Source organism: Antrostomus carolinensis, unplaced genomic scaffold, assembly GCF_000700745.2.
Source record: "Antrostomus carolinensis isolate BGI_N321 unplaced genomic scaffold, ASM70074v2 scaffold10634, whole genome shotgun sequence".
NCBI lineage: Eukaryota > Metazoa > Chordata > Aves > Caprimulgiformes > Caprimulgidae > Antrostomus > Antrostomus carolinensis.
The window spans coordinates 42552-62549 of NW_010310108.1; the positions used below are offsets into that span (position 1 = coordinate 42552).

The following is a 19998-nucleotide window of genomic DNA, read 5'->3' on the forward strand; positions in this document are numbered from 1 at the left end:
AGTGATCTCCAAGAAGTTCCCATGTGAGCACATACTTACTCAAACAGGCAAAACTCACTAAAGCTGGTCAACAGCCAAGTGTTGCTTCAACACTTCCAACTGAGTATTATTATTAGAGGACAGACTATGTGGTTCCAGCCAGTGGTACACTTGCAATGTGGAAATGAGTGGCTCTGGCTATTTGGTTTCAGCTTTGTGGTATTTTATCATTCAATTAATAGTACACTGTATTGAGTATTTGCACAATATCAGGAATCTGATTCTGAAGGGTTTTTTTTGCCTGTTTGTTCATTGCTTCTATCTGAATGCATGACATCATCTCAATCTGTCAATGAAGAAGATGGAAGAAGAGAGCATTAAATTTCCTTATTGGACAGATCCAAGTGCAAACACAGTCCTTTCTGTGGCTGATACCATGAGAAACCAAGTCAATTAAAATAAATACAGTACTGAAACAAACGAGTTATCACATTAGACCACTGCTACATGAAGCAACATCTACTGTGATTTTTTTTTAAATTAACTGATGCTTTAGACATTGATGAGCTCATGACAGAAGCTAGAAGTATGAAGAGAACTCTCTGTACAGGACTGTTCACATGCTGAATGCTTTAAAGACAACTGAGCTCCATATGTCCCACTCTTACAAAGTCACATGTGGTTATGTATCTGAAAAGGGAAAGTTCAAACAAGCAGAAGTTAAGCAGCCCCAGAACTTCCTGAACTGCCCTGATTAGGCCCTCTTGGGCAAATGCATTAGGATGTAACCTAAATGATCAAACACTATCTGGTGTGGAGGATTCCTGTTTCAGTGTGCAAAGCAGATAACGCTGCCACAATGAAACTGCGATCGTGTCTTCTAGAGGAGAACCCCTCTGCTCCTCCAGCTGATTAGAATTTATCTTCAACACGACACGGACTCCTAATGCTATTTTAAGTATGAATGCCCAGCACTTCTCTAACCTAACCACTCCAGTGAAAGCAACACGTGAATCCATTTTTGTGAAGTCAAATTTAAATTTTTCATTTTGCTTCCCAATTCTGGAATTGAGACTCGTTCAGCAGTGTTCAAATCCTCAGTCCTGCAGCTCCTCACTCTGCCCGTTACAGCTCATAACCTTAACTCACCTCAGCACAAGCCTGTCCTGCACCCAGAATTAGGCAGGTTTACAGAAGATAAGTGTACAGGATCATTTAATTAAAGGCTGTATCATAAATCAAATCATGGGGTAAGTAAAGATTTTATGAGCAACTTACAGGCAGGAAGTGTCAGCATTAAACATCCCTGCCAATACCATTTTAATTTTTATTTAATTTCAGCATTAAACCAAAAGCCTTCACAGTACAGCATCGTATTAGTCAATGAATGGAACTTCTTAATCTGTGGGCTAACAGTCTATATCATGAGGCTCAGTGGAACAACTGATGGGTGGTAGGTCACCATTATGTATGATTTCCAGCACTTGAAAAAACAAGAGATACATTTTGTTTATAGATTTTACAGTGACTGACAGTAAGACTCGAGCAAACTGGATTTCATTTCCCTTTTTCACAGGAAATGGGCTCTAGTGAACAAGGTGCTGCCTACTCTTTCTGAACACATTTCCCTGTGCTCCAATGCACTCCTTCCTTCTCCACAAAGGGTCAGGCCCCAAATGCTCTACATCCAGGTCTTCTTTCATTTTTCCACCCATAGTCAATAAGGTACTTCCTCACCTCAGCCAGCTAGTTCCTAGTCTCTATTTCCATTTCCCTCATCAGATTCCCATTCTTCACCCCTGAGTCCACATACTCTGGAACTTCTAGCCCAGTGTTTTTCAAAAATAACATTTTTAGAGGAAGATTAGTTGTCTCCAATTTACTCTCTCAGTCCCGCCTTTCCCCCCCTGCATTTTATTTAAAATGTTCCCACAGGGAAACATAGAGGGAATACTAGCTCCATGTTCACAACTCCATCTTGCAGTTTCACTCAGCTGAACAGGAATCCCTTTCTAGAGTCTCCTGATCTTGGTATGAAGCACATCAAGCACTGCAGGAGGATGGCCCAGGTCACACTAAAAGGCGAGTGCAGGACACTTGTCACTACTTGTAGGGCTGCAAGGGGAAGCACATCCAGTAGCTGTTTGATGGCACAATACACACTTGCCCAGGCCAGGAACAGAAGAATTAAGAAGCTCAAGCATGTTCATGACAAGGCAAATCTTCAGAAAAAGTAATTGTTACGATAGAGCTATAAAGCTAGGAAATACATCAACAGCTTGTTTGCAAGAGTTTGTAACTCAAATTGTGGTAGGCTCAGAATCTAAACACTAAAACATGGAGTAAGAGACCTGTAAATAAAGAGCTCCATGGCAATAACCTAAAACCTAAGACTTTTTGCAGCATGAATCCCCCGAGGAGTAGGAACAGATAGCTACAAAGAACACGTGAACCACTGCACGTGGGAAGGGTGGAAGCAAGCCACCATGTTGTAACGTTTCAGAAGTGCTGCACTGCACAACTTTCTAAAAGCTCGGCACTCTTTGAGGGAACCACTTGAAAGCCCAGCACAGATACAACGGGACTTGAAATAACAATGGTACAACAGGCACAAGCACAGGAAGGAAGATTCTAGGACTCAAAGTCTTCAATGACCTTTGCATGTTCATTCCGTAAGGACGACACTCTGATGAAAGTAACTATGCTCCTCATTTCTTTTTTCCTTTCTAAACGTTCTTGTCATATTCTGCCATACACAGATCCTCTCCTCTCCTCAATTTAGTCGATGTTATAACTATTTATTCCTAAGAAAGTCAATATTTTCTTCAAGTCTTAAACTAATCTAGCTTAGGTTAGTTTTCACCTGATGAGGCACGGTGTTTTCAGATCACATATTCATGTAAATCCTTTCACAAACGTTTCTGAGTGCCTCAAAAGGAGTATCCTTCATAATATATCTAAACAACTATTTTCAGTGTTCAACTTTTACCTTCAAACAAAGCAGGAGGTGTCACATGTATGACTCAGAGACGTAACTCAGAACAAAGAGCCTTGCACCTCAGCATACTAAGCTGCAAATTTTCATGGTTACTACCATTAGATTATTGATTAATTGAATAGAAGGAGATTTCATAGTTATTTCCCCTGCAACAACAACAGAGCCAAACTCTACACTTATCCATTACAATTCTCTTGCATTCAAACAACATCCTATTTGATCCCCTAACAAAATTATTTTGAAGGACTGTTCTGCTCAAGTGCCCTCTCTTTTGATGAGTTGCATGAATGACGTAAAAACAAATACCACACAAACTCCTTTTCTATAGCAGCTTGTATTGAAAAACCCAATTCTGTTGTGCTAGATGTTGTTAGCACTTGGATAACTACTGTGTAATAAGGATGTTATGCACAAACAGACCATGTCATATGAAAAAGCAAAGCTTTCAACACATTATTTGAAGGCCAAATGTAACTAATCACGTGCAACAAATTACTGCTTTAACACACAAGATTCATCTTGTTCACCAAGAAGTTTGGGAAAATGAAAACAAAATCCTTACCTCCAAGTAGCGTTACATTCATATTTGTTTTCAGTTTTGAAGGGAAAAAAACCACCCTCCAGTCTATACCAGTATTAAATAGACTTAATGATTAAGACATCCAGACAAGACCTTTTGGTGCACAATAATTTTTTTCCCCCAAATTTTTTGATTATTCTTTATCACTACCACGTTGATTTTAGTTGTTTCTAGCAACAAGACAAATACTGAAGTAGCTTATATCTTCCCTAAAACCCTATCTCCATTCAAAATTGCTTTATAACTGGAATCTATTGATCTGCCTCACAATAAAACACCAGCTCGAAGTTGCCACACTCTTTAAAAATGGGTGTACACTTGATCTGAGATTTTTCCTTTTCAATTATTGTGTATTTAAGCAATAAATTGTGTTCAATGATCAGAAAGGAGAATTCACTAGTATATTCATCCTTATACAAGATTATTAAACAGTTATTAAGTTTGTTGGGACATGGTCAAAGTTTATTCCCACACTGTACATTTGATCAACCTGATTTTAACAGTATCATTCCACTGTGACAGCAGTAAAACAACTACTTACGTTGCTGATTTCTTTTGTCACTGGCATTTTTCAAAGGAAGGCACACAGGACAGTCGTGCCGAGTACAATTCTTCCAGTGGGAAATGATTTGTCTTGAAGATGCACAATGAGCAACTGTAACAAGGCAAAGCAATAGAATTAAGGTCACTCCTTGGTTAACTGGTTTTGAATTATCTCATTTTTTTTAGAGCAACTCTATTCTTGCTCTTTTACAAGTAATACTGTACACAGAACTGAACACAGCGAAATGCAACTACAATTTTTTGAGACCCACCAATAATGCTGTAACAAATTAAGGAAACTAGTATTAAAATCTCAGACAAAGACTTGGTGGGAATTACACCCTCTTTATACAGCAGAGGAGCTGAAAACATGAAAGTGATGCTTGCAAGACTACATTGCTATCATCCTATATGGGCAAATATTGCATTCTGTTTTCTAAACTGACAACTCTGAAGAGATCAGAAATGGAAACCGGGCAAAGGGAATGAAAAAGGGAGCAGCTGTTTAATTAAAGAACCAGTTTTGGCACTCATTTGTGCCAGGTATAGGGATCTTCTTGACAAGAAGAGGAACGCTGCTGACAAATAAGCAAGAAACCTTACACAGCTCATTTGCAAGAGTAGCTTCAGCAACGTGCTCTCACCTTGACAGGCCTTCCCAGCCTGACAGTGTGTCATGTGGTTGAGGACGTTTTTCATGGTTCGACAGTGTGGGAGAGCACAGGCCCGCACCTCCCCGTTTGCCTGCTCGCGCCTCTGACATTTGTGAGCGTGAAGCAGCAAAACCAACTGCTGCTGGATCAGTTTGCGCTTCTCCGGATCTGCTGTTGGTCCCGTTGCCATCGCCTGCGTCGGTACGATCCCCACTTGTTGCACTTGGGTTTGCATCTGGGACTGAGAGAACAGAGAGTTTAGCACCACGTTTGCACGTCTCAATTCTGATCTTAATCTTGTGTAATTATTTGAGTATCACAAGACTCTTCGCCAAGTATTTCGCTATACAAGGATTATTACACCAGTCGCTGCAGCCTTCTCAAATATTTCTATTCTAATCATTCTCAAACATTTCTATTCTAACAGCAAAAACATATTGAGAGGTTCCTCTGTTAAGACATTTACAAACAATAGTTTAACTAACAAGCCATTCAAAATCTTCTGTTTATTAGACAGATCATAATTCCAACAGGAATGAGCACTTATCACATTTGGAGGTGGAATTCAAGTCTGTTTAATATCATATTTTTGTATTATAGGTTTTATACACTTCAATCTTAGTTTCTTGTCTCCAACAGAAAGAGAAGTACAATGGCAGAAGACAGTCAAAATTATATGACTGTCTGTATACATTACAGCAAAAGGTAGAACTGATTTTCCAAGCCCAAATTAGCCTTTCTTCTCCCAAGTGAGTGCTGATATTCCTTTCATAGAGAAAATTTCCAAGGTAAGATGTATAAAAGTTTCTCACAAAGGGTCACCTAAATCTGGATTGTATTATGTCTACTGAAGTGAACCAGAATTAACTACAAGGTGACGATGGTAAATTGCATCAGCTTGTAAAATCCTCTGGTTTATTTCCAGCATCCATTCTTTATGGACACAGCTCTGTACCAAGGCCTGAGCCTTCTCTGACAGAGCCTGACAGCCACAGACTAAGACATAGCTCAGAACAGTGCAGAAGAGAAAGAGCTTCCTCCACATGTCATTTCTTCAGCACAGATTTAGAAGCTTTTCTACTTCTTCCTTGGACCTTTGAAGGACAACAAATGTAGAAACCTGATTTTCAAAATTAAACACATCCACAGCCTGCAATGACTCCACCAGCAAGAGCAGATATGGGACTGCAGAAGTGCTTAAGTCCCTGTGATTTGCAGCCTGAATTAATCCCAAGGACAAACACGAAACTGTCCCAAGAATCACTTTGATTATGCACTGCAAATACAGGTTACCACAGAGAAGCTCACCAACTTCCAAGCTTCCTAAGGAAAATCAGCCATTAAAAGCACTTATAAATAGAATATAAGAAGAACAGGATTATACTGGGCATGCAACAGAGGAAATAGTTCAGTGCTGTCTATAGAGCTACTGACCAAAGCCTGCTTAGTACATTTAAGGAAAATCATCCTTTTAAGTGACAGAATACACCATTTGTAGCCCACTCTACTTTTGACCTTTGAGAAGGACTCCCTAGAAAATTCTACAGCCTACAAAACAGAGCATAACAGCAACAAAATTCATTTCCTTAGGTCAATGAAAAGATTCCCTGGCACAATTATCACTACTCCAGCAAGAAGCTTTGCCCTCAGCTTTGCCACCTTCACATCAGGTCTTAAAAGAGCTAGTTTTTCTTCTGGAGAACAAAGCATACAAGATCAAGTAGAAAACATGATGTCTGCCATTTGATGGAGGAGGTGGGGACTCTGCCACTGATAATGACTATAGTAAGTCTTAAAGAGGAATTACTGCATCTGTTTGTCTTGTGTTTGCAAGAAAAAGAGCAACAAAAGGAAAGAGGGTGAAGGGAAACTCATCCACTTATTCTTCCAGAATGTGCAGCTGAAATTAAGCCTTCCATTTCTTCTGTGAACAAATCCACAAGAGCAGGCAGGTTTTGCTGAAACAATTCTTGGGTCACAAATAGGAAACAATTAGTTCAGACAATCTGCAAAAAAATACAGAGACTATGCCAAAGAAAATCTTGTTGGAAGCAATGTTTTCATCCCAGTCAAAGAATTGTTTCCCAAGCCAAAAGTCTCCTGTTGTTACTACCCTACCAGTTAACAGACGTGACTACAGCTGGATCAGCACAGATGTCCTGACCCAAAAGGACTTCTTGAAGATTGAGTAACAAAAAAGCAGAATTGTGGAATACCAGCAGTTAGAAGAACAAGCAGTTTTCGGCCCAGAAGAGAGTGTCTGCAGGTAGACACAAAACAAGAACTCAGAATACTGCCTAAGCTCTAGAGGGTTATGATGGTCACTATTTCAACCTTACAAAGTCCTAAACCTGGAAATATAATGAATGATCTTTCCACCACCTATTTTACTTTGAAGACTATTGATTGTTTGAGGAAGTTGATCTCTCCAGTGTTAGTTTTTCTTTTAAGAACAGTGGTCTGCAGGACCAGTTCAAAACCAGAGATACGTTAGTGCGCTGCAGTCACGCCAAAGGTGTGGAAATCCTCCATCAACCCCAGAAATCATTCTGCTCCAGAACAAGCAGGAGGCTTCATGCTGCTTCACCTGAATGACTATTTTGTTGATGAAGCAGGAAACTTAGACACTTCTGCTCCCACAATTAAAATAAATGCTTCAATGATCAGATAAAGGGGTAAACAAAGATAGTTTTGCTTCTCTTGCTACTTTGCTGAGCTCCACCATAATCAGAACAAAGAGATAAGGGGCTGAAAGTCTGCTAGAACCTCCGACAGAGATGGTAGCTTCATTAATCAGTTTTCTAGAAACAGAGTAATACAACACTTCTAGAGTGTAAAGCACCTATTAATACCATCTCAAATTATGGAAACTATATTTTCTTACAGTAAGATAGTTTTGACCTGTCCCTATTCTGAAAAGCAAAAACTTTCTGTGCTTTTCTGGGCAGCACAGATGCACAAGTATCTCATCTTCATGGACGTGGATGGTCACAAAGTTCCCTGGCAGTTTTACTTTACTGAGATGACCAGGAAACCTCTATGGTTTTGATGTGTTTATATTCAAAGGCACTCAAGACAGTCTGTCAAGATCAAACATGATCTACCTTTCCTTGTAAAAGTAGGCACCAAACAAAAAGGAGCAAAGCTTGATATAGGAATCTGCAGACAGAGTCCAGCTCTCACATACAGGAATTAAGTGAACAAAATTTTACTCTTAAAAAAAAGCTTTATATAGAATTTACTGGGTGATAAGAGACTTAGGAATGATTAACATTAAAAATACCAATCTGTGGATAAGATACAAATGAGAAGTTTTAAGTGAAGGAAGTCATGCTGTCAGAGTACTCCAGAGTACTCTGGAGTACTTCACCTCAACTACTGGAAGAGAGTAAAAAATGGTGATGGATATTCTCCACCACATATATTCATATACAGAGGACAGGAGAGTGGAACATGAGCCAGAATGCTGGGGAAAGAGCAGATCCTCTCTTTTTTCAGCTTGCTTTTGCCAGCCTGGCACCATTACTTGTGGATGGTGCAGAAGATTAAAATGTTTCACCATTCAGAGCAGTACATGTTCCCAGGATGAACTCCTGCCCCAAGACAGAACAAACCAGATCCAGTTTCTCCAGCATTGGACATTATCTGTTAGATTTGTTTCCTGGTTATTAAGATCTTTTCCTTTAGAAGAACACGGCTGAGCAATACAGACAAGAGCTTTTCCCAATTGTTTGCTAGGTTGCTGCTCCACTTCAAATCAGATGGGGTTTTCTTAAGGAAGAAGAATGAGCATGCCTGGGAAAGAGAAATTTTCAGGGTGCAGGTCAGGGCAGGCACAGGGAAGGTGAGCACAGCAAACAGCAAGCCCACCAGAGACTGGGAGACTGCTGATGAGAGCAGCAAGCAGACACACAGCATGCCTCTGGGGAGACAGACACAGACCTTTCCCACAGCAAAAGACTGACTTTGCTGCAAGAGAGTTAAAAATCACCGAAAGGTTAAGAAAAAACAAGCTTTCTTCACTGTAAGGACACAACAGAGACTTTTCACAAAGCCTTTTATTTCTAGACTCTAGAATAAAAAATAAAGATTTGTCTATTTTAAGCAGCTACAGCTCTACTTGTTCTAGTTAAACCTGGCCTCCCAGTTTAAAAGCTTTTTTTCTCTCTCTAGAAGGTCTGCAGCAAGGCACACCTAAGACTTCCTCATCCCACAGCCATTGTTTTCCTCTCTTTTGATCAATATCTGTTAATAAAGAAATCCAAAGGACATAAAAAGAAACAGAGAAACAAGGAAGAATGCAACAGAAAACTTGAGATGTAGTTTAATAAGAGATCAGGAAAAAAAAATACAAGAGAAGACGTGCTGCTCCAATTCTAAGTCAAGAGAATCGAGGAGAAACAATTTCCTTTGCTTCCAAAGTAATATTCTCTCAACTCCATCTGCTGGTCATAAGGATAACTGTGAAACCACGCTGGTGTCTGGAAGCCACACTCCACACATGGTACTACTAACCCATGTAGAAATGCTGGTATGTCCATGGAGAAACCATCCCTCATCACCCTTGGAACATCCAGCACTGATGGAAAAGTCTAACGGGGTTCCCCTCACTGGCAGCACACCCCAGAGCCTGGGTACTGGGAGAAGAAGGGGCTCCTGGCTCCCATCCAGGCTGCACACTGTGCGGGTGCCAAAGTGCAGAGCAGGGCTCACCTCCACAGTCCAGAGATCCTGCATGATCTCACTGCAGCGGAGCACTGCCAGGCCTGCATCGAACCCTTTAGTGACACTGAATCTCAATAGTGTGTCACCAAAACTTCCAACAACATCAGAGGCAACGTCTTCCTTTTGGAAACAAGTCATGATTTCATTTGTCATTTCAAGCTGCTTATTCTGTGAGGAAAACTGACTGTATTCTGTAACAGTCCCACAAAGCAATAGCTAATATGCTATTCAGATCCACAGTTAAGGAAACAAATCAAACTACAACAAGAAAATCAATCCATCTGGCTGGCACTGAAAATTAATACATTAATGTTAACCTTTAAATCATTTTAATACCATAAGGTTTGTTACTTCTTTCCTAATTAAAGAGATTAAACAAAATGTGCTTCTCAGGGCTGGAAGACGCACTGAACTAATGTTTCTGAGAACCACTGCATCTGGGAGGCGGGAGGAGGGAGACTGTGTTGTTCTTAGGAGAGTGGTAGCCTGAATTTGGATTTTTAAATAAATAAATAAATAAAAATCAACCCATGGCTGCAGTAGAGATTTATCTGGGTTGCTGGCGTGAGGGTTACGCTTGGCAGTGGAAAAACTCACGATTAGTGTTTGGGACAGGGATGCCAGGCATTATGATGCTTAAAATAATGTACGTTAAGAAACGTACTCATCTCTTGTGTTACTTTGGCAGCATACACATAAGGTTACAGAGAAAGGCAAAAGATCAAAAGGAGTGCTAATAAAATGCCTTGCTTTTCAGGACTGAGGGGTCTAAAGACAATGGCTGCATCTTTTTAATTCCTCTTCTCTTATTTAGATGTTCTTAGTGGCAACCAAAGTGTTGAACATCATGGTTTCCTGACACATATAACCCATGTTTTCATTCATGTAGGTTTGTCTCTCACATTGCATAGTACTTCAGGGCCCTTTAAGATAAGGACAGTATAGAGGGCTGGTTTAGCAATACATGTGGTTCCAACCATCTCACAAAAAAAACCTGGAGGTCCTTTTAAAAAGATGGAGTTTGTCCTTCGCTTGCTGTAGCAGATGGAGCCTGAACTGATCCTCCACAGGTTCGTTTCTGACAGACAGGAACACAATGCTGTACCCCTTTTCCACTTCACTCCTGTCTCCTTCAAGAAACAGGACAGACCATGTCTCCAGCAGACCACGCACAAGGCCACACACATCAAATCAAACTGTCATCTGTAGGGTCCTGAAGCATCACGGGACGTAGGAAATGGAGAAGGGGTTGCAGCAATAAAGCATGGTGTTACAGTTCAACCACTGCAGCTCTGCTCTGGGGAGCTGCCTCTGTCACCAGTGACTTCTCACAAGTGCTGCTTGGGTCATATTTTAGTTGTCCAATGTGAGATAGAGACATCACTTCCATGAGTTATGGGAGCACACATCTAACCAATGGGAATGTCAATTTACCCTTAGATAAGGTCTTAACACACAAAATGAGGAAGGCTTTAGCAAGCCAGAGCCTACAAACCTCAAGTTCAGAGTCAGCAGATTCTTCCAGTCTTACTCTCTTCGTGCCTCTCAGCCTCATGTTTCAAACGGGGACAACACCTCTTTATCTCAGAGAGGCACTGTGAAAATTGACTAATCCAAAGTACACGCCTGCTCCAGTGATGAGCACCACAGAACAGACCATTTGGAAAAGATTGTCTGAGTGAAATACATTACTACATACAGTCAACAAGGCCCACAGCTCCACACTGAGCAGCAAAAATAGAACAAAATGTTGACTATATGCTCTTTCAGAGGACACTGCTCACATTGTACGCCAAATAAAGCAAAGACCCCGTGGAAGGAACAGCACATGGCCCTATATGTACTAGCACCAAATAATTACACTGCCATACCCACTGCTGCCAAGTAAAGGTTAAAACTGAACAAGTCTGACATTTCCTTTTAAATTCTTGCCTTTGCAATAAAAATGTTTAGATGGAAACTTCAGTTTTTAAAAATAAAAGTTCCACCTCCATCAGGACTGCAGTCAAACTCCAACCACCACATGATCCATATGCAGGGCTGAGACCTTTTGGCTTGACAGTAAGATGTCTATCTGCTGAAATGGCTCTTACTCTCTGCACTGGCTTAAGGGAGAAAAAGATATATTGGATATATGAAGCTTTTGACAGCTGACAAACAAAGAAAGATGGTTTTGATTGTCCTCTCAGAAGACAACTCAAATTTTTGACATTTTAAAGAAACTGCAATTGATAGCACAGGGAAAGTAAGTTTGCCTTACATTCCTCTGTCTCTTGGACAAGATGGGAGAGAGGAAACCAAGTTTTTCTTTCTCTTCCTCCCCCACCACTCGACAAGCCTTCAAAATGAAGGGATTACATCCTATACTAGTGAGTTCATGAAGATAAAGTCTTCCCAAAACCTGACATTTAAATGAGCACAAAATTAGGCTTCAGAATCAGCCAGTCACTGAGATGAATACGGCACTTTGGGCAAATTTGCAGGTTCTCTGCAGAATCTGAGCAGTAACTCCTTTGCTTTACACCTGACTTAAAGCATTTCAAACACAAAATTAGAAGAGTCACGCAGCACATTATCTTTTACAAATATTCTGTGTAAGTACAAGTGGTTTCTTGAACATGGTCTTAATCTTAGTCACCAGCTCCTTTTCATAATCATAAGCAGTAAATGACAGATGATATTAAAGAAAGATTTCACAGTGTAACTACAGGAAAATTAGGAAGTGGTCCTCTAAAAATCAGGAGAAAAGAGGAAGTTCATTACATCCTGTTCCTCCTCATATACAGTCTTATTAGTGACAGGCAGGTAGCAAACTCACTGATGGAAGGACAAGCATTGCTTGTGCCAAAAAATAGCTGGGTTTCTAGTTAAGTTTAAAAATAAGCAATTTGCATCTTATGGAAGGTTTTACAAGTTTCTATAGTAACTGCTATCATGTATAAGAATATAAAATGCAACAAGCTGCAGTTTCCATAGAAACGACACAAGCAGTTTGATTAATACGCAGACATACTGAGACAAACGGGAATATTTAATTTCACTTTAGAAAGAAAACTCTAGTAAACAGAATACTACAAACTTGGGCAAGGTATCCTAAAAAGAACTATTCTCATAAGCTTGTGAGCTGCAAGTCATGCACAACATAAACTGAGAAGCATGTGGTGTGTTTACTGTATTAGATTCAAAGGATATGAAAGGTATTATTTAGTTTCAGGGAAGTTTATGATGTATCCAACACATTCTAATTGATTTAGGAATTTAAACCTACAAACAGCACTTACAGAGAAGATATTTTCATCTGGTTTGGAACTAAATGTACTGAAGAAAATGAAAGGATGTAATGTAATCCTTATAAAAACCCACTGTGATTGCGTAGAAAATGCAATTACTGCATAAAAATGTACACAAGCTTCTTTCTACACACACTGCAGAGTGGTAGCGAGGAACCACGGGGCAACTCTGATGTTTAAATGACCATAGAGAAGTAGCCTGGTAATGTTGCAGAAGCCTTATCACCCAAGAATTTAGAAGACACTATCGAGACACAAGGGAAAAAGCAAAGAGGCAGGTACAACTCACTCACCATGTTTGGCACACTGGTGACAGGAGTACTCTTGATGTCGGCAGGAAAAGGAGACAAACTATTCGCCATGCCTGGCTTGTTGGGTAACTGAGGATTCACTCCTGTAGCTCCCATCTGCTGCCCTCCAGTTTGACTGAAAGGCTGCCCAAAGGGACTGGTGTTACCTGTCATTCCCATCTGGAAAAGAAGGAATGGAATTATTATCATTTTCTTGTTTCCCAAGGGACATTAAAAAAAAAAGAAAACATATATCAAATATCCATCTTTACATTCACAGAGACCTAATTCTGCTTTAAGTTGCTCAATATTAAATTCCACAACTTTAATAAAATTTAAATTAATTTAAAATTTTATTTTTTTTTTTTTACAAATTTACACAGCTGTGTGCCTGGAGTCTTAAAATTCAACTTATAAAATCATTGTGAAAATGCAAAGGAGAAAACAAGATTATCCTTCCCAATCTGCATTAATAGAAATTTCTTTTTCCAACATTGCAAAAACTTTCAAAAACCAAGCAAACCTCCAATCCTGTAATATTTTGTGCGTTCTGTGACTTTGTACATAGACTAGATGGGAAGGGAGGGGAATACACAGAGGTGTGGAGCAAATGCTTATCTACCTATGTTTTGGTACTTGAGGAAAAATGTTTTAAGAAAAGGACTCTATCTACAGCTGACATCCTCAGCAGATTACACCCCAAAGCTCCTCAGGAATAGCAAGCAGAACACGACTGCCCCTGAATGAGTAAAGAGAACACTGTTCACCCAAAGAGCCATCTCTCCTGAAGAGCAGTCTCCCAAGAGAAGCGGTGAAACCTCTATTACTTGAACCAGTTAATACGACACTGGACAAAAGGTCCTGAAAAGACATTTTATCAGTGATTTACTTATTTCAAAGAGGATGACTAAGACCAGGACCCTCCTTCTCTCCTCCAAATACAGAGGAAATAAAAGTTGACAGGTCACATTTGTGCTCCCCCTGCCTCACACTGGGAAGATTTGTAGATGACTATCACCTGTCAGAATATCTTAAATATAAGTCCAACCAATAAGACAGTCTTTATTGGAACCATTAAATCCTATTTCCCTCTTCCTTTGACCTCTCCAGACCATCCTTACACAACACACTGGTTTTCCATGGTCCTGGTTTTCTCACTTCCCCTACCAGCAGGGATTCAGAAGGACCATGCCCGTGGCTGGAAAAGGGACTGTGCACATCAGCTTATCAGTGTAAAAGCCTCATAACAAGGACCGGCTCAGTGGTTGCCTTCTCATGCTCACCAGAACCAGACTGAAGGACCAGCTGATGGAGAGCAGTAAATGATACTGGGCAGAGTCCAATAAACACCATTTGACTGTGCCTTGTCCCCTCTGTCAGTGTACTTTGTACACTTGGGTTTCAAACAGCTGGTCCAGCCCCACTCAAAGTAGCTTTACATGAGGAAATATTTCCTGAGCCTGTTGTGTCTTTACAGAAGAATCTGATCCACTATATACATTTAAAAACAAAACAAAAAACCCAACGAAACAACTGTTCCTTGGCAATATAAAGAGGTTATCATGTATGTGCTGCGCTCCAGAGCAAAGCTGAGTAATTCAAATAGCATCTAAGACCAAAAAACTCTAATTGCTTAACAGCATCAAAAGCTTAGTAACAAAGGCTGCTTTTAAAGAAAAGTGGTATTCGCTACAATCACATGGCACAAATGACACTAATTTTATTTTCTGGGTTTGTTTTGTAGGACTGGGTGTTCAAAGAAATTAGGTTTTCAAAAATTATTATTTATTATACCATGGATTTTGGTAGTTTTTCTCTGAAGAATTGGTAGTAAAGTATTTAATAAACTTACCCACTCATCTTAACCCACTATTTCAGAGAAGGTATGAGAAAGGATCGTCTGATACCTACAGCTATTCATTAATATCATGATGGTCTATCAGATTAACAGTGAAGAAAAGTGAGATTCTGAGAAAGTAGCTTATGACCAACTATTGAAACCTTTCTGAGGCCAGAAATAGGAACATGAGCTGTTTGGCTTTTATTCAGTTTCCTCTTGTGTCTAAATGTCCAACTACAAACTCCATTTGTCTGCAGAAGGACCTGGCTCTTCTCACAGTCTCTGAATTTGCTTGCAGGTTTCGTGGGTTTTGGGTTTTTTTGTTTGGTTGGTGTTTTTTAATTGAATAATAAACTGACTATTCTGGCAACCACCAGTCCTTCTTCAACCTTGCAGCTTAGACCTGACCACACTCAGCCACCGGTGAGGACATGGAAAAGACTCAGTGTAGACAATGAATGTGCTGAGCTTGGGCAATGTAATGTTATAAGCCTCTGGTAGAATCTTAAACAGCCAAATTTTCAAAAAGCAGAAGAAGTTTTCTTTAGGCAGTGAGAATGCTAAGAAAAATTTACACCAAAGTTAAGTTCTTGAATAAAACAAACAGACGTGTTCTTAATCTCATTTCATTATCAGGAAAGATTAACTTTTTAAATTAAAATAAAAGTGTTTAAAAATAGATTTGTGGGAAAAATATTACAAAATATTTCAGTCTCAAAAGACCGAACAGAAAATTTCATTTAAAGTTTGTTAAAACTCTAAACCACTAGAACATCACAAAAGCACTGAGGAACTGCAATCCTAACAGGTAGCACACAGGTTTATCATATTTTAATATTTCCTTTTCAACAGATCTGGTTATTAAACACATCACAACTCAGTACAACAACAAAGCAACCTTTCTAGTCCTGCAAAGTGAGTGCTTAATATGGTTAGGCTATTTTTTTTCTTTTCTAAGTGGTTATTAAGTAATAGATACTAGATAGAAATTTTAAATGCCTCGCTGTTGTGTGAAATCAAGCTGGAAGCAGAGCAGCTTCCATTTGAAACCTTGTATTTGTTTAAACTTGCTCTCTGCCACACAGTATTTCAATGTCTAAAGCTGTGCTTCAATAAGTGAAAGGAACCTAAGGCTAAACAGTTACACCAGTTTACAACTTAAAAAAAACCCCAAACGGCAGATAGTTTGATAACATTGTGAAACATCAGACATGCCCTTTAACCTACACTTCATTTTTGTAAATTACTGCACTGAAACAAATTGCCAAAGACTTTTATTTGACACCCATCTTTAAAAAAAAAAAAAAAAAAGAAAAAAATAGAAATCTGAAAAGGTGCAAAGATCTCTCTTTTTTTTTTTCTGTGGCAAGCCCTGAAGTAAATATGGGCAGGGAAGTAAAAATCAGCAGGGACCATACACAAGACAAGTTTATTAAAGCTCACAGATGTTTGTAGTTTCAGGTTTTTTTAAGCTCAGTTTTGCCTCAGAGGAGTTGAGCTTATTAACAGGACTGTGATTTCCAGAGGCTAGAAGTGCACAACACGATACAAGAACTGCTCTAATGAACTCTTATCTATTTATAACCGTTTTCAACCCAGGCTAGGATCGACAAGGAGTTCTAGTGGCAGAACAATCTGCTGCCAAACTTAAAATTAACAACATTTCAGAGCTGTTACTGGTAACCCAAGGAGAAGCTCGGCATTTATTCCAGCAGCAAACACAGTCAAGGTGGGGACTCCAGTAAAGGAAGCCACTGTCAGCTCCTCACCAGCGGGAAGGCAACAAACAGGAGGTGGAAGAAAAAGAAGAATCAGGCAAATCCCCTGCATATCAAACACTGAAAAGACGTCCAAGGCATTAACTGGTGTTTCCTGGTTAATTATCTGAACACTGACATCAGGTGACCTTCTGTAAGACTTGATTGAAACCACTGCTAATTGAAATCTCGAAAAACAATTGGCAAATATAATCAGATGATTGAGCCTATATGTAGTAAAGATTTCACACTGCTTATTCATTCTGCAAACTGAAACCAGGAGCTCCGAAGCAAACAAGTAAGAAAGCTTGAATGCTGCAGCTCCTGCCTCTTCCCCCAGGTTTTTTCCTATGTGAAATGAGGGGGCAGGTGGGGGAAGGCAGATACTCAGAAGACCTTTGTTTTTGTATTTCTGAAACAAAACTCTGCTCCTCAATTAGCTAGTTCAGGGGAAGATTACTAGGCAATTACAAATCATCAAAAAAGACAAACCAGCAAGAAGATGGGAGTTAGCAGCCTGGTAAGAACGGTGATTTTGATGTGGGACTCACTGGGCCATCACCGAGACTGGTATTTTGCTTAAAGTTTGTTAAATTAGTTTTCCTGAAGGCAATGAAGGCAAAAAGTAATCCAGCATTTCTCTTTCTACCTGCAATGGATGTTTCAGCATTTCTTTTTCTACCTGCAATGAATGGGCATGAAGGTGTATCACAGGGTTTCTCAAGTTTCAACATATCCGCATGGTGGCTGGTGTATTTCCATCACAACAAAAGCATAAAGCTTCTCTGGGAAAGCCTGGGCCGTGCTGCAGTCCACTCCCACTTCACTCTCATCTTAAGGATGTTCCCTCCTTTGTTGCCCTCTCTATCAGGTAATTCAGTTGTCAGTTCATCTCCTTTCTTCTCTACCTGATGCAACCATCATTTTCTGCAGGCCACGTTCTCTGTGCTCCTTCATCCCGGGCTGGTTCCTTTCATCCCACCTCATCCCCCGGCAACTCATGTTTTACACTCGTGTTTCTGTGTGTTACAACTTCGTGCAACTCTTGCTTCTTGCCCAGTTCTTTATGGTCACAACTGAAATGACTTCTGATGGAGGAAAGTAGACTTTTTCACAAGCAAGGTGTTTTCTACACAGCTATTTGATCAACTGCAATGAGGGAGATATCGGGGTGCTACAAACCACCCCAGCAGAGAAGTGCCTGAAGAAGTAACATGACTAATGCAGGACACCAGTTTAAACACATTATTTCTATTCTAAAATAGTTCTTCTCAGGAATATGATAATACTACTCTCCTTTAATGGAAAAGACGCATTGAATTTAATAATTCTGCTATCCCAGAAAGACAAGCAGATGCTGTTCCCTTTTTTATCACTATGGCAACTCTCTAAGATACTGGAATCTGTTACTGCGTGTGGATAGGAAATGGGGTATCTCACTCTACTCTCACAAGCCAAGGAATGCACAAACTTCCAAGCTGAAAAAAGAGAAACTTTAAACCTTTGTTTAGCTGACTTAGACTACAAAAGACACCTTGCACTGCAATGCTCTGAGCAGCAGGTGTGGGAGGTACTTCTCCTTGTTTTCCTCTGTAGTTATTTTCAGAGCAGAACAGCAGTTCAATTTCCTCTAGTTCCTGGAGTTTCACAGATATTACAGCTCTGCGACCAAATCCATATAGCTCATCTGATGGTGCAACTCAGAGCTGATATGACAGAAATGAGAAGTTCACCAGTCTCATTTAAAAGACACCTTAGGACCAGAGTGGATCTTCATACTACGCTATTTCTTCTGTTTCTAAAGCTTACTCTTTTCCTCCCTTCTTTATCACTGCTGACAAACCACAGTTGTTCTTCCTCTAGCCCAGAATCAAGGAGCAACTCCCTCTTTGTACATGAAGTGTCTAGGCCATAAATAAATCCTGTCCTTTCCTCCTACTCTAAGTTTTTATTAACTGTTCCTTCGCCTCTGCCACTACAGCCAGCTCTCTCATTCAAGCAGTCTGAGCTACTTCATTACCACGTACTCCTCTGAGGCTCCCAGGACATGCAACCAACACAACACGCTGCAAAACCCATTCACTCTCACAAGCACACAATTTCCTATTCACAATCCCTTTGTTATCTTCTCTTCCAAAACCCTGCCATAAACCACCACAGAACTGTGTACAGATCTGCTTCTTGCTACCCATTTGCCTTTGGGAAACTCTGTTCTCTGTTGTCCCAACACACCTTTCACACCAGGGCTTCCAAACTGAATAAAAGGTCTGGCAGGACAGACCGAGTTCACTATCAGTTTTCCTGCAAGAGAGAAATCACCCTCATTTACAGGCACAAAAACAGGCCAAGGAGCAGCACCTAGTTTTGTATCTTGCACCACAACTGCCTATAGAAAATTAATACTATACATTTTTTTAGGATTAGTTGGTCCAGACAGATTAGTCCAGAAAAAAACCCCTTCTTTCTAAGTCAAATGTTGATTTTCATTAAGTTTTGAAGCACTGACTCTTCTGTACAGAAATGGGGGAAGGTTATTCTAGCCAAGTATTTAAAAACAAAACAACACTACCAGATGTGGACTAGCCTGACAGCAGAAAAAATACTGAAGGGTTGATATGAAAATCAAATAACTCAAAGCAGCATGGGCTCAGTGGAAAATAAACCTGAAGTAATCTGATTATGATCCAATGCTGTAAACTAAAGCCAGTTATCGTTAATATTCAAATCAGTACCTACTAGAATGTTAACTAGAAAACAGTCCTAGAGAGAAAGGAAGCGAGCTAGGCAAGCTTGGCTGGACTTGGAAAGCTGTGAATCTGCAAAGTGCTTGAAGAACAAATCCAAGCTCAGCTCTGAAGAGAAGGACTTGGGAGTGGTGGTGGATGAGAAGCTGAACATGAGCCGGCAACGTGCGCTCACAGCCCAGAGGCCAATAACCGTGTCCTGGGCTGCACCCAGAGCAGCGTGGGCAGCACGTGGAGGGAGGGGATTCTGCCCCTCTGCTCCGCTCTCCTGACACCCCACCTGCAGTGCTGGGGCCACCAGCAGCAGAAGGACATGGAGCAGTTAGAACAACCCCAGAGGAGGCCACCAGGATGATCTGAGGGCTGGAGCACCTCTCCTATGAAGACAGGCTGAAGGAGTTGGGGCTGTTCAGCCTGGAGAAGAGAAGGCTCTGGGGAGACCTTATAGCGGCCTCCCAGTACCTGAAGGGGCTACAAGAAAGCTGGAGAGGGATGTTTTATAAGGGCAGTTAATGACAAAACCAGGGGAAATGACACTGGAACAGGTTGCCCAAGGAAGTTGTGGCTGGGCCTCCCCCGGAGGGTTTTCCGGCAGGGTG

General features: G+C 40.4%; 1 protein-coding gene across 1 annotated transcript in view; it reads right to left on the reverse strand.

Annotated features, from left to right (window-relative positions):
- Window positions 1-19998, reverse strand: part of CREBBP (CREB binding lysine acetyltransferase) — a gene marked incomplete at both ends in the record, with an annotated part of 76859 nt that overhangs the window by 42547 nt on the left and 14314 nt on the right. The window contains 3 exons of the mRNA XM_010166306.1: window positions 4099-4212; window positions 4745-4994; window positions 13062-13238. Of these exons, the coding sequence (XP_010164608.1) occupies window positions 4099-4212; window positions 4745-4994; window positions 13062-13238 (541 nt within the window). The remainder of the gene's footprint in view (window positions 1-4098; window positions 4213-4744; window positions 4995-13061; window positions 13239-19998) is intronic.